The sequence below is a fragment of the Meles meles genome, chromosome 17 (assembly GCF_922984935.1).
Source record: "Meles meles chromosome 17, mMelMel3.1 paternal haplotype, whole genome shotgun sequence".
In the NCBI taxonomy this organism is placed as follows: domain Eukaryota; kingdom Metazoa; phylum Chordata; class Mammalia; order Carnivora; family Mustelidae; genus Meles; species Meles meles.
The window spans coordinates 45,305,901-45,328,414 of NC_060082.1; the positions used below are offsets into that span (position 1 = coordinate 45,305,901).

A 22,514-nucleotide genomic window follows, 5' to 3' on the forward strand; every position below is an offset into this window, starting at 1 on the left:
AGACTTTTCTTCTTGACACATAAAAAGTCTTCCCAAGAATGTGATTATTCATGGCTTCCCTACATATTACATTCTGAGGCACCAATACGTGTTTTGCTTTTGGAAACAAATTAATAACCTGAGGAGTACATGTATATGTGTATGTATACATTTAATATCTTTCATCTAAAAAAGACTTTTCTCCTTTGTATTTGCTGACCTTTTTTTGAAACCTAATCATACTTTATAAGTACTAGGAAGCTCTGTAATTGAAGGAGTTCTATGATATGTCCTTTTGTCAGCAAAACCACTGGTCAGAGGAGACTGCAATAAAACCCCAGTGTATCTTTTTAATATATTTGGTTTTTTATAGGTAGGCATTTACTGATTTAGCTGCTTCTGCCTCCATTCTGCTCTGATCAGAGGACTTGCCCCTAGTTTGATAGTTAATGCTTTAAAAAAATTAGCGCACTGACAGAATCCTGGGGTGCAGAAGCAGAGGGAGAGATGAAAAGCATGACTAGCTTAAGCTGATTCCCAAAGCTGACTTCCTGGACAGAATCTCCCAGTCAGTCATTCTTTCTGGAGAAATTTCTGGAGAAATCCCTTCAGTCTTAAATTTCTCATTTTGATTTTGTTTATATTTCCCCAATTCATTTGATTTTTTTTTTTAAGATTTATTAATTTATTTTAGAGAAAGCAAGCATGACCTGGGGGAGGGGCAGAGGGAAAAGGAGAATTCTTAAGCAGACTCCCTGTTGAGCCCAGAGTGCAACACAGGGCTCAGTCTGAGGACCCTGAGACCATTAACCCATTGAGCCACTCAGGCCCTCCCCCAGTTCATTCGATTTAATGAACATTTTCATTTAAAGAAAAGGAACAAAGATTATCTATAATGAAAATGCTTATGCAGAGTGCCTGGGTGCCTCAGTTGGTTAAGTGACTGCCTTCAGCTCAGGTCATGATCCCAGAGTCCCAGGATCAAGTCCCGCATTGGGCTCCCAGCTCCATGGGGAGTCTGCTTCTCCCCCCTCTCATGCTCTCTCTTACTCTCTCTCTCTCTCTCAAATAAAATCTTTAATTAAAAAAAAGAAAGAAATCTAGGCATATCTATATCCTTCATAGGTTATGTCATATTATGTCATATAAACTTAATTTGTCAGAAGGCAGTCATTTACACCTTACCATGATCATGTCCATGTGTTTATGCTAACTTCTAGTTGAGATGAACTGTTTTCAGAGAAAGTGTTTATTGAGAGGAGAAAGGAAGGATAAGTAATTTTAGAGATGGAGTACGACATGGAGACAGATATCCACGGGGTGTGGGAGGGTGGTGGTCGGGGGTGGTGGGTGGCTATGTTGGCATGGGGTCCCTGAGGATAAGGATAAGGAATAGAGAAGAATATCAGATTGCCAGAGAGGGACAGGACAGCGGAAAGGGTCCTCCAACCTGCTTTTCAAAAGCTGACTCAGGCCCAGCCCTGGACAGAAAAGAGGAATGCTCACCCATTTCTCTGTATCATGCAGTCCTCAGTTCCCAGGGCCCATGACTCAGACTCATGGTTTATAAATATTACAAATTACATAGCCTTCTGTGTGACCATCTGGAACCAATTGTCATTTATAATATTTAGGTGTAGGAAAATGTAGCACCCACCACACCAGCAGTCAGTACATGTTTCTGTGGGTGAATAGAAGGCCGTCTGGATAGACTAGAGGCAAGAAATGCAGAGTCTCCAAACCACCCATTTAAAAATGTTTTGTGCTGCAAGCCATCGATGAATTGGGGTATTTCTGTATTACACTGGCATGAAGTGAGGCACAGACACGGTGAGATGGCCTGGCTCAGCTTGAAGGATTCATCTTTGTTTATGCCTCTGCTGGTAGTGCCCCCTCGTATCAGTTCCAGCAGAAGTCACTGTATTTGCATGGCTCAAGTTTCTGGGTTTTCTACATTGGCTTTTTCTATGCAGATGGTTTATTCTTTCAAACTTATGTTGTTATTTTTTATTCCTTATCTTCTAGTTTCTTGCTTTTCTCACTCCCATGAAGCCTCTGAATTTCTATATAATCAGCACATTTTTGGCAAATTCCTTTACATATTGTAATTGCAAATTGTGTTTGGGGAATTCGTCTCTCCCCACAACTAGAGGTTTTCTTTGTGGGGATTGTTCTGTGGGCGTCGTAATTATTGGTGGCTTTGTCCCATGCAAATTCCATCTGTATCTTAGCACAAAGGAGTGCCCATTGTTGGCGGCATTACTGGCTTCAGTCTTCACATACGTACTGAGTAGGAAGGAAATAAAATCCTAGTTGAAACAATCTACATAGAAGAGAGATTTTGGTGGGGGGGGGGATTGGTTTATTGTTGTTGTTGTTTTCAGGAAACTGCCTTCGAATTTTTTTACCCTTTTCAGCCTTTATTAGGATTTTCCCCCCTCATTTTCCTCTCCATTTTGTTTTTTTCTTTTTTTTTTTTTTTAAAGATTCCATTTTGTTTTTTTCATGCAACACGTACTATCTGTGTACAATAGACTGTATTTACAGTGTATGTATTCAGATACAGCGTGTTATGTAACCTTAAAAATTCAAATAAAAAATAAAAATAAAGAGGCTTTTAAAATAAAAAATTCAAATTTGACAGTCCTGTTAGAAGGATGCAGCTTTCACGTGTGCGTGGGTCGAGCCCTCTCCTAACCAGCCTCTTCAGGAACCCTCAGAGTTGACTTAGCCAGCCCTTTCTTTGGTGTTGACAGCAGAAGGGCTCTTCATTATGTGAATCGGACTGTTTCAGACTTCTGAGTAGCTGCAACCAACAAGCCTTATTATATCTAGGAAATACTAGCAAGGAAGGGGAACTGGCCTATTCTTCATTGTCCTCAGCATAGCCAGGCTATGACTGATGACAGGATCAGAGAAGCTGCTGTCTCGGCGCTTTTGCCCTAAAGCATTAGTATTTTTTCCAGAGAAACCCATACAACTTTATCTCAAAGCAGAAATATCCCTCATAGGAATTCCTACTGCTTTTCCTTCTGTCTTTTTTATCCTTCCTTTTCTTTAACGATCCACTGTTGAAAGCCAGTGGGTATAAATACTCTTCCTAAGGCTATAGCTAAGCAAAATGGGATTTGAAGCACTTGCCAACCTCTTTTCTCAATCTCTTTGACTATAAACTAGAGATAATAAATTTTGCTATCTATAATAGTACCTAAATAATAACTAATTAACTACTAATGATTAAAAACTTGAGATAATAATTTTTATTTTTTATTTATTGATTATTTTTATTAACATATAATGTATTATTTGCCCCAGGGGTACAGGTCTGTTTGCTATCTTCTCCAGCTTGTAAGGAGGTGGAACAATCATTAAAGAAAAGCTTTTGATGTACTTCCAAAGGATTAGAGGAAAAACACGTAGTATCCTTCTCTTAGTAATGTATTATACTCTAGTAATAAATTCTAAAGAGAACCAGAATATTAATAAGTGAATAATATTTTATTCAGCATCTATTGTGCAATTACATTGCTACCATTCAAAAATAAACTGTATAGTATGGTGCCGTGCATCAAGGATTGATGATCTAAATGGGAAATAAGACCAGCACACACAAAACCAATTTTTTTAAAAATGAAAGAGGCAGTATATAGTTTTCTAAATAAAGAAACAACAACAAAAACTTACCTCTAACTATTTTTTATTTGTTCAGTATTACTTTTCTGTTCTTTATGATGTTGTAAATGTTTTACCATGAATACCAGGAATAGTTCATATTTTTTCAGCAGTTATTGGCCACCTACGATATGCCATGCAGAGTGCTTGGTTAAATTAGGAAGTGATGGAAAATCAGATTCAACCAATAAAATAGGAATAGACCCAAATGCCCAATTCCATCACACAGTCTCTTAAAATTCACTGGACATTGTTAGCCCTTTGAAGATAGGGTAGCTACCACTATCACCAGTGGAATGAACCAACCCTTGTTTTTACAGCTTCTCACTTAACATTCAAAGCCTAGGTTGTGCTAAGGAGTCGTCAGTGCTGTTTTAATATGCTTTTCGGGGCTGAGGTCTCTCCTCAGTGTGTTCTTAGGACTATCTTTAGTGTGCAGTGCATATTTAGGCACTCAGTAAATAGCTACCCCCTGCCAAATCACCAGGAAAGAAAGTCCATTCACACAGCATCTTGTTAACTACATAAAGCAAAAAGCTATTGAATTAACTGCCTTGAAGTAATAAATTCCATACGGTGAAGTTGTTATTAGTTTTAGTACCTGCTTTATCTCAAACCACTACTGAATAATACAAAATCCTGGTTTCACAGAAAAGCAGCTTTTCTGTGCCCAGGTGCTAAGATGATAAGATTATAAAATTTAAAAAGGGTTTGTCTCCTTTAAATATTGGCTTTCTGTTAATTTTTTAAAACCCAGAACCACATTCTTTTGTCTTTCAGGTGTACATATATCAAATAAGAACCAAAAACTCTCGTAGAACTATTTTTCTCTGCCAGTGCTGAATCAATTTATTGTGCTCTGCTTTTAGAATCCAGTAGGGGGAGAAGTGTGTGTGTGTGGGGGGGGGGGGGTGATGTGTAAAGTATCCTGCTGTTTATAAAATGCTTTTACATGCTGACTCATTTGTTTCTGATAATAACTTCTGATGTGGATAATTATTACCTTCCTTTATAGATGATACTCTATCCTGTAGACCAGTGTTTCTAAAGTTTGGTACTCAAAATTATATACAAAAATAAAAAATAAAGTAGATACAAGATGCTTATTAATTAATCATGTAATTATTTTAACATGTATTAGAAAAATGTATAACTATTAATATTAAATATATTTATAAATATATAATATATATAACCTCAAACTCATGATTGTACTGATGTTATTACTTAGCATAAGGACTCAGGTAACAGGAAAAAGTTGTTTTAAAGAGATAATAAATAATATATCAGTGATGATGTGGTTATGACAAAAATAATAAAGCAATACACAAATAAGTGAAGTATACAGCATACCTAGATACCAGAGTGGAGATGGAGGTAGACTTTTAAGAACTGAAGATCTTGACATTTAAGTCATGTCTACATGTTTCTTGACACAGTGGAGAAAAAGGAGGAACTTCTAGAAGTCCCTTAACAATTGCTTATATGTGCCTCAGGCATGATGCCACTTTTTATTGATACATATCTGTAATCTGCAAATCAGCCAAACCAGGTTCTGCTTCACACCCTTCTACTTGTATCTTGTAGAGTTTCTCCCAACTGATATTTTTTATCTGGTCTTTCTAAATTGCAAAGTCATCAAAAAAAAAACAAAAAAACACCCTTCTTTTAAAATAGCTATCTATAGAGAGTTTAACTGGATTCTATTTCAGAATGACATAAAGATAATCTTAAAGTAGATAGCTCTGCATGGGAGAGAAAATTCCCTCCAATTATGAGGTTATACAGTGTTGGTCCTCAAAATAGAAATTGACTTTAATTCTAAAAAGGCTAACTCAGGGGCGCCTGGGAGTCTCAGTTAGTGAAGAATCTGCCTTCAGCTCAGGTCATGATCCCAGTGTCCTGGGACCAAGCCCCACATCCCTTGTCCCTCAGCTGTCTGCTTAGCAAGGAGTCTGCTTCTCCCTCTCCCTCTGCGTTCCTCTCCCCCTGCTTGCACACTCTCGCTTGCACTCAGGCTCTCTCTCTTTCTGTCTAATAAATAAATAAATAAATATCTTTTTAAATAAATAAATAGGCTAACTCACATACAATGCTGTATTCTCTCCTTCTTTCTCACCCTCCCAGCCTCCCTCGTTCTCTCTCTCTCACTCTCACAAGCACACCGGAGAAAAATAATTTGTTTTCTATCTCTAGCATTATTTGTAGAGAAAGCTTGTTCTTGTTCTTTCTATTGAAAGCTTGTCCAGTAGCTTAATATAAATTCTAATATCCAATGCCAGTTTTCTAAACGTAAATTTGGTAACATGCAAGCTCTGTAGTTTCCAAAGGCCTGTCCCATACATTATCTTACCAGTACTACAACTCTCTATGAGATACCGGGATAGGTCATGTCATTTTGGGGGTGATATTCCTAATCAGTAGATTAAGAAAAGAGTATTGAAGAGATTAAGGGACAGTTTAAGTGGCAGACCTTTTTTTTTTTAAGATTTTATTTATTTGAGAGAGAGAGAGAGCACGAGTGGGGAGAGGAGCAGAGGGAGAAGAGACTCCCCACTAAGCAGAGAGCCTAATGTGGGGCTCTATCCCAGGACCCAGAAATCATGACCTGAGCTAAAGTCAGACGCTCAACCGACTGAGCCCCCCAGGCACCCAGGGTTGCTACCTAAGGCCAGAATTTTTATCACTCTGTATGTCAGTATTGGAAAAGGACAATTTATCTGGCTATCCTAACTGGATGGAAATATCCCTTAAACTAATCCAATATCTATTGTTTTGATCCTATATTCATCAAGAAACTGTGTGGTCTAAGATACAGACTTCTGAGCCGTCTTCATCCATCAAGAAGTCAGCACTCTGTAAAAATGAGCAATATCACTTATTTTTCTCTTTGTCTAAATGATTAATGTGAAAGTTATGGACTTGGCTTTCTGATAAATAAATGGGTATCTTGTGAGTTTGTTTAGCATTAATCAGTTTGTTGGTTCCCGATCATCCCTGGGTTACACAGCCATTTCCTCAGCTGAGCAGTCAGCCATCAAGTCAGGCCTTTTCTCCCATTCTTACTATCATTGAAATTTCATTGGTAATTGGACCATTGGACTAATGAATGATTTTAAGGCCTTGGCTTTCTTTTCCTGGAAGTAGTGCGTAGGCAATTATCTTCAGAATAGTGTGTTCTTATACAAGGAGATATTCTCATTCCTCACCCTCAGCCCTGTCTTTAATAAAATATTGCTTAGAACTGAGAATATTTATTAGATCGCAGTTTTGTCCTCCAAGAATAGCTCCGTTTGTGAAACCGAGCTAGTGAGCTGTTTGGGGAGATGCTAATATGTGTTTCTGATGTAGGTACAGTCTCCTGTGGACTCTGCCACAATGTCTCCAGTAGAGAGGACAGCAGCCTGGGTGCTGAACAATGGGCAGTATGAAGAGGATGTGGAAGACACTGAGCAAAATCAAGATGAATCCAAGCATGCTGAGAAGGTAGAACTAGCCTGCCTTTGTTAGCTTCCTGCCCCCGCAGTGACAGGCCACCAGAAGGGTTGTCTAGCCAACAGCATGATCTCTTTCCCTCCCCAGTTTCAGCTCCATCTCTTATGTTATCCAGCACATACACATCTGCATATAACAAGTCAGTAGTGTCTCTGTGTGAAAATACGCAGAAAATGCCTGTCAGGCTGGGGTGGGAGGATTAATTTTCTTTTCATGTAGGTTACCTTGAGTTGGAGACATTCTGCTATTCATTTCTATTGAGAAGGAGTATTTAGTGTTTCTATAAACTTGTGGTTAGTCTTATGACCAAGGCCAGAATTATCCTTGGACTAGACTTCCTTTCCAGATCTTGTTTAATGATTTTTTCTTTTTTTTTTTTTTTTTTTTTTTTTTGGCCTCTTTCCCTTCACTGGATAAAGAACTTCTAGCTCTATGTTGACCTTTAAACAGATATTATATATGCCTGTTTTGCTTTAAAGAAAACTTGACATGGAGAAAAAGGATTATCAAATAAGAGGCTTGACATCATGTATGGCATTTTCTCATTTAATTAACAACCACACAACGGGTCCTGCTTACTTATCAGCATGATCCTAAAATATGCTTACTGATGCGGTCTGCCTTTTTCAATGGTCATGAAAATCGTCATCTTTGATCTTCTGGATAGAGAATGTAGTTTAGGATCATAATGTTGGGTAAGCAGAAGCTAACTGCCTGATTGTCAATTAAATTGGATATTCTTTGAAAATAGTTTGCATTTTACAAAGCACTGTACAGATTTATCATGAATTACCCATTAATTTAAATAGACCATATACAAGAAAGCTTTTGCTTCTCACCTCACCTAGAAATGTGACATTGCAATATACTCACACCCCAGCTACTGCACTGTCAGTACAAGAAAGGACCGGGACTATAGAAAGCTTTAGTGAGGATTTACTATATAAAGCTTTAGTTTATATATATATTTATATAAAGCTTTAGTGAGAAAACAGACATATGTGTTCCAGCCAACAGGACCAAATTGAGCCGATGAACCACATCATGAAAGGAGCCAAGAGGCGGTATTCATGAGCCCTGGAGAATATGTACTTTTGCTGAGTGCTTGTGACCTGAATATTTTACACTTATATAGTTGGGGAGAACGCAGCAATAGCTTACTTTGCCATCAGATTCTATCTGTTGATTTAGTAGTGTAACATTATAGAAGTGTTGCTTGTTCTCTAAAGGGCTGATTCTAGTAGAATGGAGGAATGAGAGTCTGATGAGCCAGGATGTGTCAGAGGTCCTCCAGTACAGGTGATACACAGAGATCTTTTCCCTGGTAGACAACTGGCTTTTGGCTTACTTTAAGTGATTTGACAGGCTTCTGAGTACTTGATCTTTTTTTTCCTCTGCCCACATTTGGTACAGATTGGATGTAGTTTGTAGCAACTGGTAGTTAATTTGGAAAGAGATACATAAATATATAGATTGAAAATGCCAAGTTCAGATTTAAAATGTGATTTTAGGGGAAGGGAGGACAGAACTCCTTTACCATTTATGGTTTCTGGTCATTTTTAAGAATATTAGTGACACATGGAATGGCAGCTCAGACAGCATCCAACCACCTCGATTTCGAAAACCACCGTAACTCCAGTCCCCCCCCACTCCTTGTTTTTGATGCCTGTCTTCTGCTCTAGTACGAGCAGGAAATTACGAAGCTGAAGGAGCGCCTGCGAGTGTCCAGCCGGCGGCTGGAGGAGTATGAACGCCGCTTGCTGGTACAGGAGCAGCAGATGCAGAAGCTGCTGCTGGAGTACAAGGCCAGGCTGGAGGACAGCGAGGAGCGCCTGCGCAGGCAGCAGGAGGAGAAGGACAGCCAGATGAAGAGCATCATCAGCAGGTCAGACCGCCCGCCGGTGGGGGGTGTGGGCCAGTTCGGGGCACAAGGAGATCGGAGGATGAGCCGGAGAATCCGGAAGTCGCGGCAGCCAACGCTGCTGCAGTTCTGCATATGCTCTGTGGGACTCCCTATGGATGTGATGCAGCACCGTATCCCTTAACATTTTCTAAATATGAGACTTCCCAGCCTTCTCTTGAAGACCCAAGTAGTCTTCCATCATAATAATTAGAAAAAATGGAAACATAGCAACTCACTTGCAAGGTCTTGGTATTTAACATCCAGGGGTCACTTAGGTCTTTGTGAGTCTAGAGACGTGGAAGGGCAGCATCACTGGAGATCTTTAGGACCAGAGAACTGAGAGACAGAGAGTGCCAAGATGTCCAGAGAGTCTACTGGAGGGCTCAGTTGTTCCAGACACTAAAACAGCACCCACCATGGGCCAGGCACTTTGTTAAGTACCCTTTACAAATAGTAATTGGTTTGATCTGTTAATGAAGATGCGTTTAATGCCAACCTCTGAGGCAGGCATTGTTCTCATTTTACAAATAAAGAAACGGGCTCCAAATCCATGGAGTCACCTGCCTGAGGTCACTGAGTGGGGCAGCCAGGACTTGACGCCAGGAAGTCAGGCTCCAGAGCCCAGGCTTATAACCACTGTGCTTCCCTCTTTTCAAATGCTACCGAGGGGTCAAGCAAAATGAAGACAGAAGAGGTTTGTTGTTTCAGAAATATAGAGGGAATTAGCAGTCTTTGAGCTGTTTCATGGAGTCGAAAGTCCATGGGTTAAGATGCAGGTGGCGCCTGAGAGACAAAGTAGGCCGACTAAGCGTAGCACACTCTGAGAAACTTAGCTGTGCAAGGAGAGAAGGGACAGCGTGTCACCAGGGAACTTGAGAGTAAGAAGGGGTTGTTTGTTTGCTTCTGGTTGGTTTGATAGTTTGTGATGAAATAAGCTCTGCCGGGACGGGGGAAGGATCTGACAGGAGAGGGAGGAAATGATTTGGGGCACCCTGTCCCAGAGGAGATGAGAATGCGTGGGATCTGGTCACTGGCCGAGAGGTCAGATTTGGATGTCTCCTTTCGAGGTGGGAGAGAAGAAAGTAAGCATGATTACCGACCTCTCATCGGAGAGGAGTGGAAATCTGAACTCTGCTGAGTTTGGGTGTCTTGTCCCCTATGTCAGCTGGCTCTCTTTGACGTTCTCGATGTCTCCTTGCTGCCACGTTCTAGGCTGATGGCTGTGGAAGAGGAACTGAAGAAGGATCACGCTGAGATGCAAGCAGTTATTGATGCAAAGCAAAAAATAATTGATGCACAGGTGAGCAGGCCTTGAATCTAGTAGGAAGCACTCGTTTGTAATGACTGTTAAATTTCCCGACTTCCAGCCCTTTGGAAATGCCAAGGCATATACTGCAAAAATGGGTCATTGGAAAGTTCTCAGCATTACCTTTTGAAGATTAAAAGAGTTTCTATGTAACCTGCATTACTTTTCCTTTCTTTGACTGGTGACAAGTCTGTTAACCCAGCAAAGTATTAGCGTGCTTAGGGCAGTTGCTTGACAAATCTTAACCTACTGCATGATGGGGTTTCCTTTCCTCATGGAAAGGTGGGCATTCTCTAAGGGGGTGACTGTGAAAAGCACACCGCATGTGTCTGGCTTGTGACCTCCACTGACCATCGCTTGGCTGTGATGTTCACGGTCTTGTTAGTCACGTCCACTGTGCCATCAACCTCGAGCCCCACATACGAGTGGAACTGGAGGGGAAAGACAGGGCTGTGGCAGGTACCTTTCCTTGCGGTTCTTCTGGTGCAGGGTTTGGCAGTGATGCTTGGGACTTGCTTGGCTGCCCTCCTTTGTCGGCGCTGCGCTTAGAGAGCCTCTTAGTCTTGATGCAATCAGAACCTGGGCCTCTGCTCACTCTAGCTTATACCCACAGCACTAATGGCGCAACGACTGCCAAGAACACCTCACAGGGCTCATCAGTGATGCGAGCCAAATCCAGGAGGCAGGAAACATTGCTGATTTGGTTTCATTTTATCATTGCTAGATATGGTTGTATTGCTTAGAGTGAAACAAAGAATGAAAGGCAGGTGCGGTTTTGATAGTGGCTACGCTAGCCTCCGAATATATCCCCTTCCTGGAGACAGGCAACCCACATGGGTTTGCATGTGTCACCCTCAAGACCTTATCATATCCCCACGCTATGGAATAACAATGGGAGCAAGGACTTTATGTTCTACTCTCTTCTCTGCATAGGGGACCATCCATGTCGGAGCCCCCGGGACTATTAAGCATGCACTTAACACCTGCGGTCTGGTTTCCTGACAGGGTTTAATGGGGGGTGGGATTTCTCTTTCAAAGGAGTTGGGAGGGAAGCTGAAGGCAGAGCCATGGAAGGAGGCTTCCTGGATCCCATGTTCCACAGACACCCCGAGCCTGTAGGCCAGTGTGAGCTGTGATGCTCTCATTAGCGTAGCTCCTAGAATACTTGGGACTCTGTTGTTTCTGGATATTTGGACCTCATGAGAATCAGAAGAAAGGTTTGCTGTAATTATCTGACTTGGTCCTTTTTTAAACCTTTCTGGGTGTCCCCAAGGTGAGTGAGGGAGGGTTGGTGGAAATAAGGCCATCCTGTCATACATACTATAAAAATTCATCCCAGAGCCTTCAGAGAAACAACCTGGATACAGAAAGCAGTTAAGTCAGAAAAACCAATGTTAGTAAGTTTTCACTTATGGATTTTCAGTGTCACAAAATAATGCAAGGAGAGTCCTATTGATAATCACACCAGGAGAGATTTTGGTTCTGATGAGATAAAACAGACCATTTTCATAATTCCAGCTGGTCGAAAACTATGCCAGTCTTAAGCAGAGGAAGCTTGGGTGTGTCACAGTCATGGCTCTGTGCACAGAGCATTTCCCTTTTCCGGTTGCCTGTCAGCACATCCTCATGAGCTTCTGACGATTTCTACCCACTCCCGTCCCCTGTCTCCTGTCTTGACATCGGGGGCAAGATGACTGGGTGTGAAACAGGATTCAGGCGTGGACAGTGAACACAAGAAGGGAGTAGGATCGATCAGGCCTCAAAAGCTCTGGAAAGTAAGGACTTTCTCTCAGTAAACCAGGAGGGCGTTGTTATTCAGGGACGGGTGAACTGTGATCCTCAGAGCATCAGTCAGCGTCCATTTGTGGTCTGGCTAAACTAGATATTTTGGTTCCGTACCTCAAGGCAGTGGTTTTCAAATGCTTTGATTACATGGACGATTTTGGTCAAACCAATGGGACCTTCCGTAGATCACATCCCAACTGCTCGTACTGAGCACCACCAGCAAGGACCACTTTTAGCTCTTGGATAAAAGCACACTGGGGCTGGCTAAATATAGTAAATCACTTTGTTAGACACAGGCATTGCTGTACAGTAAGCCCACCATGGATCCCTGAAGAATACTTGGAGAATTCACTGGCCCACATTTTGAAAAACAGTGTCCCGTATATAGCACAGATCATAAACACTAAAACAAATTTAAAAAAAAACAATAACCTCCAATTCTAGCTGTTGTCTTACTGATACATCAAAGTCTTATTATAGCAAAAGACTTCGAACATCTTTGGGCAACTTTTGTAATGAACAGCCTTCTCTATCAGACCCTCTTCTCTGTCGGGATAAATCTTACATCACGAGTGTCTGATGGAGCAGAGCGCCCTTCGGCATCATTTACTAGAACGCACACGTGTTCCGGGTGAAGCCTTCCCAGTGAGGTAGCCCATACTTTTAGGTCCCTGCCATCTTCCTTGGTGCCACTGGTAGTGGAAAATATTTCTGAAGTGAATATGGTTGCTTTCCTTATATTCGAGCTGAGCCCAGCATTTCCCAAAGCACTAAAGACCTGGTTCCCAGTGAACTGATTTTCATCTGCATCAGCAGCCCTGCTCCCCTCTGGGCAAGGCTTGTTGCTGAGGCCAGCCTGTCCTTCTCCTGGAGTTTATGCCGTGACGCCTGGCCTGGCCTGGGCCAGCCGCCTTCTAACTGGCCCTGCAGGGAGGTGAGCGTTCCTCTGGCCAGGACAGAACCAGCTGTCTTAGACCTTATAGACCACGGGGATCCTGGTGATGGAACTAAGGGGACCATTTCTGAAGCATCAGACCAGGGACTGTGCCACTTTCACCCCCCAGGATCCCTCCATGTGACTCAGATGGAGAACAGAGAAGGGCTTCCTCCTCTGAGAAGCAAGCAGCTGCCTAGTTACTGTTGCAAGTGACATCTCCGCTGTGTTAAATTACAGGTCATAAATGGAGATGAGATTATTCAAACAGGCAAGTAAACCCGGTCCGTTCTCTAGCTGAGCAGTTCCCAGCCCTGGCCCAGGACACTGGCCTCCTACACATTCCAGCTCCTGCACTCCCCACACTGGAAATCCTTCCTGTCAGGCGTGGATTGCTTTGCCTTCCAACCCAGACAGAATCAGAATGTCAGAGCATCTTCTGCCAACTGAACTTGACTTTCAAAAGTCCCTGTTTGATTATCTTTCTTTCACTTTTTGTTTTATTTTGAGACGTTGGCAGTGGGGGGAATTACAAAAGGGGATTTGTCCACTTGGAAACTTCTGGCTGTTCAGCCAGGGGGTTATTTGGCTTCCTGGAACTCTCATAGGAAATAAATAATTGCAATCATTCTTCGCCTCTTTTTTTGACCCTTTAAGAATCAAATGATTTTTTTATGAATGCCTTAAAAATTTTGGGGGGGGGGGGTAAACCTGAAGAATCCTACTTTCCTTTGTATTGGGGCCTTATAATTTATCCTAATCCTGAAATTTCTTTTTAAATCATTTCAGGATATTACCAGGGTTTTTTTTTTTTAAGATTTTATTTATTTATTTGACAGAGAAAGAGAGATCACAAGTAGACAGGGAAGCAGGCAGAAGAGGAGGGGGAAGCAGGCCCCCTGCTGAGCAGAGAGCCCGATGCAGGCTCTATCCCAGAACCCCGAGATCATGACCTGAGCCGAAAGCAGAGGCTTAACCCACTGAGCCACCCAGGCGCCCCCAGAGGCCATTCTTAACCAGAGGGGGAAATGTTGTATTTGGCCCCCTACTTCTTGTTTCCTGGTAACCACTGGCCAGTCCTTACCTACTTGCTTTTTAAAGATCTAGACTTGTTATCCCAATAAACTCCATTAGCTATGATTTTTTTGAATTACATTTTTTAAGCCTCACAGATCTTTCTTTCATTGAGTTTTGCATACCCCTAACATGAGCTACCCTCCCAAAATAAAAAGCATCTTATACTAGATGCATGCTTACCTAAGAATGCTGACTTTATGTATCTTACTACTGAAGACCTCCTTCAGAGAAAAGGAGGACATTTTTTTAATGCTAGGAATGGGGTTTTTTTTCATCCTTTTGAAACCCCTAGCCCAGCTGCCCTGCCCCACCCCCAGAGTAGGAGATTAAAGGGGAGCATTACTTGATGCTGTTGTCCATATGCTTTTGCCTCCAGCATTCCCCAGGGCAGTGGAGGGCAGTGGTGCTCCCTCCTGGCAGCTCCATGCTGGAAGCACCCCGACATGGCCCTGGGGAGCTGCTGCCCGCTAGCAAGCGGCAGCGTCCAGCTCTTAGCCCTTCCTGTTCTCTCCGCACTTTGCCGTGACCCACCTCACCACACTTTTCCTGGGGTAAAGTCAGACACTCCAGGGGAGGAAAGCTCCTTTTGGCTTTGGGGGTTGTTCCTCACGGTTTTCTTGTTAATTTCATGGACCCTTCTCAGCATAAGCCTCTTTTCTGAACAGTGACAACTTTATGTTGGAAAAGTTCTGGAATGATCTCCCTACCTGCTGAAACTAAGATTAGGGTTTCTCTCCTAATCTTTGTGAATTGATAATATTTTGATGGGATGATTTTTTTTCTTAGATGAGCCTACTTTCCTTTAGATTGCCATATTTTGGTTCGGGGGGGGGGTGGCACTTTTTCCTCTTGGGTTTTTTTTTTTTTTTTCCATGCATGTGTATTCAACAATATTTGGTTCCAAAAATTGGTCCTAAAGCATTTTTCCCCCCAGAGACTCAAAAGTAAAATGAAAGCAATCTCCTTATTGGGTAGCTTTCCTGGAGTAACTCTGAGCTGGAATGAGTCGAGGAGCTTGTGTTCTCTGTTTGTTTCCATGTGTTATGTTCATGGCGCCCCCCTTCGGCCACATCTCCCTTCCCATATTCAAATGACCCCTTGGTCTGAGCTTCTGGCTGCTTTTCCCCTCTTGCTGTTGCATCCTCACTTTGTTGGTGACTAGAAACTGCCACCATGTATTGTTGTAATTTTGAGCACAGTGTGAATTCTCTTCAAATGTGACTGATGGGCCCTCTCGAGGGGCCAAGAACCCATAGAGCACATGCACTTCTCCTCTGTGAAATGAAACCTCTGGTGCTTCTTTCTTTGCCACCTAATGTCTATGTTTTAATTTTGACCCAAAGCACTTAATCCCATAAGGCAGCTTGACACCCCTGTTGCCCAGAAGTAATACCTGGTGTCTCGTTCACATCATCCTCATGTCCCAAGGGGTTATCAATAACCAGTCCTGCTGTGCTGCAAGGAAAAAAGAGAGAGAAAAGAAACACAGACCCATTGGGCTCAGGGAAGCCGAACCTGAGTAGGGTGCAGAAAGAGGCAGAGACGTTCCATTTGTCTGGGAAGCATCATGTGTACACTGCTGTTTGGTAGAAAGCACTAGAACAGTCCTTCAGCAGAGCATTACCGTGGGGTTTCCTGCACGTGGCCCGAGTAAAGCCCCGATTGGTGTGTTGCAGGAAAAGCGGATCGTGTCGCTGGATTCGGCCAACACCCGACTGATGAGCGCACTGACACAGGTGAAGGAGCGCTACGGCATGCAGGTCCGCAATGGCCTCTCCCCCACCAACCCCACCAAGCTTTCCATCACGGAGAATGGTGAATTCAAAAACAGCAGCTGCTGACGGACTTGGTGAACACACAGACTGTGGGAGGAGACAGAAGGAAAAGCCCCCGCTCTCCTGGCCCCAGCCCTCTCCCCGACCCCCCAGGTTTACAGAATGTTGCTACTTCCGAACAGTAGAGTGGCGAGACACTCTCGGATGAAGAGAGGAACCTTGTCTTTCAGGGCATAAGGCTGAGACTTCCAAGGTCGATGCTTTTCCCCCATGTCTCTATGTACATAGGGAACTTAGTTCTGGGCCATGTACAGAAAATACCACTGTAATATACCAAAAGGAAGTGAATAATGTAGAATACCTTTTTAATTATTACTATTTTTATTATTGTTTTCCTCTTGTTGAAAGCACTGCGGTTGTTAGAGGAGGAAAAAGTAGGAACGAGGTGTGAGCTAGCGATGAGCCCGCGGGCTCGGTAGGTAGAGACCAAGTGTCTGTCGGATAGAAGCACGTGGAGTGCAATAGGACATCGTCAGAATGAATTTTTCAGGGATTCATCTGCCAGTCTAAAACCCCACTCTGGCCCCCTTATCCTGTAGGAGAACACACAAATACCAAGAACCAACCAAAACAATTGATCCCACTGATCAACCAAGACTGGTTCTGGATGGACAGCTAATCCGATCTGGGGATACACTGTTCCAGAAGACACAGATAAGAGCTGTTGCATCAAAACTGGACTTTAGGAGTGGTTTCCATCGAACTCCTGTTAATGTCTATTTCCTTCTGTCTACAGCAGATGGGAATTTTCCATTTTAGGTAGGGGGCTTTTTTTAACCCCAGTTGTAATAAAGGGTGTTCTTTTTCCTCTTTAGAGTTTACAGAACTATAAATATTTGTGTCTCTGCATACCATCTTCATCTTCACACACCCACTGCCCTTTCCTCCCCCACAGTGGGAGCAGTCTTCACCAACAGGGTTCACTCTCCCCTGGAGAGGTTGTTCAAATATGCTGTCCATAAGCCATCCAAAATAAACACCCTTTCTTCCACACAGAAAAGGGCTAACCCTACCATAGCAGGAATCTCTGAATATTTCCTATTTAAAAAAAAAACAAAAACTTTTCTATTTATAACTTACAATTTTTGTTTGGGATAAAGATTTTATCCATTGTACTAGCAAATCTCTGGGCAGGGTAATTTTATCTCAATCTTTAGCTTTGAATGGCTTCTTCTAATTCCCTTACTAAAATTTGGAAAGGAAATCCGGATCCAAAGTATGGCTCTCTTAAAAGTCATGATTCCGCATACAAAGAAAACTAAAAGTGCAAGGACCATGCGTTTCAGTTGTTACTCCCATGCTCTTTGTAGATTTGGCAATAATGACTCTGTTTCACCAACTGTCATCCTTGGCTTTATTGTAGGACAGAAACAGTCATGGAAGCTAGTTTACTTCCTTTTTTCCAGAGGTGTGAAGTGTCATCTTGAATGCAAACTTGATTATCAGAAGTATGGAATGTTATGTTAAAACAGACATTATATATACAAATATATATACATATATACTCACACATATGTACATATAACTGCACAGATAGGACAAGTTCATGCCTTCTCTGCTGTCAGATATAATGTTAAAAGGGTTTTGAATCTCTTTAAGCAAGATCTAAGCAGTTCTTTATCCTGAAAAAGCAACAATGTATCTCAAATAAGTTAAGGATGTTTATTTTAAATTATAAACTTTAAGGAAATTTTTAAAAAAAGGAAAAGAAAAGGGGAGAGGGGGGAAAACAAAATCAAAGACCCAAGGGAGCCCTATGCACAGAGTGAGTGTTTCTACGTAAGACATTTCTCACGGTGCCCCGGGTTCGTGCTCGGACCTCCTGAGCCCTGCCCTCTCCCAGGTGGATCTCTGTGTTGGACCTGGCATCTCAGCAACTTCCCAAAGGCCCCCAACCCACAACCTTTTAAAACATTTCCCTTCCTAATCTCGTTTCTGCCGGTCAGAGCTGTAAATCAGGCTGCTCATCCAGCTTATCTGATCTACAGTTTCCGTGTCCTCGCATTTTGGCACTTGGTTAATTTCTCGACCCCCTGGTAGTTGTTTTACAAATTCTTAACTCCTCCGTCAAAGTTTAGGGTGCACTGTGGTCAAAACCCCTTCCTTTGATAGGAAACCCATCTTACTGATCCTGAAGGTGTGCCCTGTGTTGGCTGGGGGGTATGAACACAGGTGTCCTCATTTAAAGCTATTCTCCGCTCCAGTCACGTTTAATCCGCTCTCTGTAAAGCCTTCCATTGTGTCGCAGAAAGCCTGGTAAACGAGGTATCAGTCTCGGTTGGCCTTAAGTCTGTAACTTGGGTGATGTCATGCATTGAGCTTTGGAAGCCTGAAGTGTTGGTTATGGATTACAGAAGGCAGATAAGCTTACCTGTATTGGGGGTTGGGGGAGACACAAAAAACCAAATGTGCTTGGGACGGCTGGATGGCTGCCTGGATCTTGTTGGCATTCTGGGGGCCCCTCAGATGCAGCCCTCTCTCACCAGGTTGTCTTGCATGAAAAGAGTAGAGAGTAAACAAGTAAAAAAAAAAAAAAATCAAATTAGAAGTCAGCTAGAAGTTCAGATCTGTTGCCAGATGTTACGTTTTAGATTATCCTTTGAGCCTGTTCCTATCCAAACATTGTTCTGAGAATTTCTTGAGAGAAGCTGCCATCTGTAGAACTTACTCTGAAAGATTTTTAAGTCTGGAAGACCGCAGCAAAGAGCTGACAGTTTTTATGGAGTTATTGCTTAATTTGGCTTTTCCTCAGCCCAAAGAACTACTTCCGGATGTTCTGCGGGGAGGAGGGCATGGTTGAGGAGAGGCGGACGGGTTGAGATGGTCGTGGCCATGCTCCTCCTCCAGGCACGCATCACGATGCGGGCTGCAGCCTGGACCGCAGTCCAGGAGCATCCGGGGTTCAGGCAAAGTGTTTGAGAAATGCTTGTCTAAGCTGACCGCCAAACTTGGCTGCTGACAAGGACAGTGGGTAGGATTTAGGAGTTCAGGAAAGCCCTTTCTGTACTCCCTTTTTATATCACTGGAGCAATAGGCTTTCTGGGCCGGAGCAGCAGAGTGACGTTTCCACCAGGTCCTGATGTTCCCTGAGTCTATGCAACATAAGCCGGGACACAGTTGACATCTAGGTGACTAGAACAGACCCCTGAGCGCCCACCATGCCCCAGGCGCTCTCACCGAGGTGCCATCGGAGTCCAGGGCAGCCCATTCATGAGGAGAATGTGGTAAAGTGAGCTCATCATGCTTTCATCGCTGTTTCTTGTCTTCACTGGGTATCGAGTTGGTCACAAGTCACTCTCTCTGGTCTGCTGCCACCTGTCTCTGTGATGGTGTTGGACAGTGAAAGAGCAGGAGTTTCTGTCTCTGACTACTGTATGACCTTGAGAATTTGCTGGACTTAAAGTTTTCCAGATCTTGGTCGACCTCAGCCTTTGTTCACGGAGCTGTGGTTCTTTCGGCCCCTGCCTCTCACACTCTCCTCAGAGGTGCCCCAGGTGCGGAGCAGGTTCTTATCGGAAGTCCCAGGGCAAGACTGTGACCATGGAGTGAGTTTGCATTCGTATTGGCTTTGCCTTGCACCTGGATTGCGTGCTGGTTAGCTCCAGTTCCGAGTTCCTGAGAAAGCTGAACTTGGAAGGAACCTCCTTCAGGATTACCTAAGTCCCACGTGACCTGGGGCCGAGGCTGGTCACCAGACTAGCTAGACTTATCGCTGGGCCACAGCCTCAGTTTACTGTCAGCTGTACCCACAGGGGCCACCTTCTCCTACAGATTGTGGAACCAAAAGGGCCTTCCCCATTCCCCTTCCCCTTCTCAAGTCACGTGTGAAATCACCTGCTTGCCCCAGCAATCAATAGTTGCCTTCCCACCCATTACCGAGGGCCAAGAATTTGGGATACTTTGTTTTTATCAATGTGTCAACTGGAAGACCTATTTTACTCGTCTATTAAAGGCAAGATATGTTGGGGTGTTGAATTTTTAAATAGAATCTCTTTCCATGTTCAAGTGATTATTACTAGTTCTAGAAGCATTCTCTTGTTTTCATGACCTAGTTATGAATTCTCTTGAGTTTAGAAAGGATAAAATTGATGAAATTTGCATGAGACGGAATAAATATTTTATGAGGAGTGAAAGAACCTGAGGAAGATCCATGATCCAAAAGGGGACTGATGGACGGCAGCCTTCTCAGTAGCCCAAAGGTTCAAGGAAGCAGGATTTATATATCCTTTGCCTGATCTTAAAATACACAGATAAGTGGAAAGGCAACATGCACAGCCACACAAAACACACAATTCCTAGGGCTTCCTTTTTCTGAATGTTAGTCCGTCTTATAGAACAGCAATTCCCAGACTTTCCTGAGCTTTTTAGGTTTTGTGCTCTTATTTGTTAGATGTTATGACTGTGGTTCATTCCTCTTTAAAATGTACCATATGTGTTATATGTATATATGTTAAAGTGACTTGAAATTAATTTGGTCTGACATTGTCTCAAGAATCCTAGCTATCGTTACTGATACCATGTGGGTCATAGAAAGAAAGCTGAGTATCACTGATCTGAGAGCAGGTTCCAGAAAGAAGGAGCTTTGGTTCCTGGTCAGTTGATCCTCAGGTGTTTGAGAAACCAAGCCCGCAGGACGTGGCCAAGACAGCGAGCCACCCCGGGAAAGCAAAGGGGTTGTTCTACCCCTGTCTCAGCCTGCATTCACATTTCCTACTGCTTTCTTTTTCATTCAAATGCCCTCATGTTCTACTAGGAAATGTTTTCATTTGGGACCTAAAACCAGATTTATCTGTATTTGTAGAAAGATTTCCACGGAAACAATGTTTTAGGGGCCTCCAACATCTGTGGGAGGGTTTCAAATGTTCATGTATAAAAATCGTGTTTATGTCATTTCTAAACTCCCAAGGGAGAAATTTCAGTTCCCAGTTCGCCAAAAGGTTAAAATATTAATTGACTCAATGACCACTATCCTGCAGAAAAGTGGAAATAAATAGTAAAGGTTAAATTTTGACTGGTGCTTAGATATTTCCTAGTGACATTAGGATTAACCCAAGCAGACAGCAGCACACTAACCCGAGTCACACCTGTGAGGAATTCACCTTCTAAATTTGATTCTGTTTTTCATCTCCAGGGCCTTAATAAGAATGTGTTAATGCACATGACTATTTTACAATGATAACTCTAAATAATTTATTTTTTATTTCAAGAAAGAGAAATAGACCTTAGAAAAACAAAACCCAAGATTTTATTTTATTTTTAAAGCCATATTTTTGTGCTGGTAGCACTTAGATTGTTCCATACATGAGATCCATATCTACATTTCATTACCTGGGTTTGTTCTAAAGAAGATTTATTTTTGTTCTGTGAATAATTTTTGATGGTTCTTGTACATGTACAGATATAGATACGTTTGAGGTCTTTTATTGATATTCCTACAAAGAATACAAATAAACTTTAACTTTAAACATTTCAGACTAAAGTTGCTACTGTATTTCACATCATTACCACCTTACTTCTAGCCCGTATCTGGGTGAGTAGAACACTTGGAGAAAAACCAGAAAGGAAATGTATGCAGGAACATTCTTCTGAGGTCATGTAATTTTTTTTTTCTTAAGTTATAGTTTAACATTAAGAACAATGTGTCACAGAATTTCCCAATTGACAAGTAAATATTTACACATACTAGGACAAATAGCTTGCATTAATATGTTGTATTGTGATGAGGCCCGCAGAGAGCTCCTCGTTCTGGAGAACTTAACATCTCTTCAGTAGCTCGTGGCTCGGAAGGAAAGTGTCCTCCATGTCCTTTGCCAGTGTGGCCTCACGTCGCTTCCCGGCCCACTGTTGTCCCCTTCCAATTCCCCAGGTAGATTGATGGGGTTTGTTTCAGGATTTTTGTCGCTTCATTGGGGTTTTTTGTTCTTGTTTGCTTGTCATTCTCCAGGTTACTGTCCCCAAATGCTTCCGTCTGCTTCTGCTTCCCTATTTCATCCTATAAAATCCAGGGAGACCAGTTTTGGTTTTTTCTTCTAGGTAGTCTTGTGTGTGAGACGTGGTTCTGAAATTCTACCAGTTAGCCTCTCCATATAGCTGGAGTTATTTCTAAAAGACTGGGACAAATGTACTGTCTGACCTACTGGGAATGAAAATTTTGCCCTCAAAATCCAGAGAAGATTATGCAAGAAGAGACTCCAGGTCCCACGACGTGGGCTAGTCTTTGTTTACTTCGAAGCCAACCCATTTCAGTCTGAATTGCTCATGACCTAATGTAAGCTTTAAGACTTCTTGGATCTGAAACATCAAAACAAGAGAAACTGCCATTGCTATCTTGTGACCTCCCGGCCTAAATGGCCCACTGCTACTACCCTTTATGTCCTGTGGTGCCCTTTCTTTTCCCAGCCCCCCTCCAGCTGCCTGCCTTTTTTGTCCTCAGCACCTCCCCTGATGGGAAAGCACATAAATCTGTTTGGTCAGGACACTATGACCACCGCCACCACACACCCCCACACACACCCCCACACGCCGGGC

The 22,514-nt window shown here is 42.7% G+C and overlaps 1 protein-coding gene across 10 annotated transcripts in view; it reads left to right on the plus strand.

Moving 5' to 3' along the window:
* Nucleotides 1-21,449, plus strand: part of RASAL2 (RAS protein activator like 2) — a 354,763-nt gene extending 333,314 nt beyond the window's left edge. For 7 of the 10 annotated variants that reach the window (XM_045982547.1, XM_045982544.1, XM_045982546.1 and 4 more), the window contains 5 exons: nucleotides 7,003-7,137; nucleotides 8,829-9,031; nucleotides 10,262-10,349; nucleotides 13,315-13,345; nucleotides 15,828-21,449. In XM_045982547.1, coding sequence (XP_045838503.1) covers nucleotides 7,003-7,137; nucleotides 8,829-9,031; nucleotides 10,262-10,349; nucleotides 13,315-13,345; nucleotides 15,828-15,970 — 600 coding nt within the window. In that variant the 3' untranslated portion in view covers nucleotides 15,971-21,449. The remainder of the gene's footprint in view (nucleotides 1-7,002; nucleotides 7,138-8,828; nucleotides 9,032-10,261; nucleotides 10,350-13,314; nucleotides 13,346-15,827) is intronic. The other 3 variants (XM_045982548.1, XM_045982549.1, XM_045982545.1) reach the window with 1 other exon arrangement.
* Nucleotides 21,450-22,514: the final 1,065 nt, after the last annotated feature.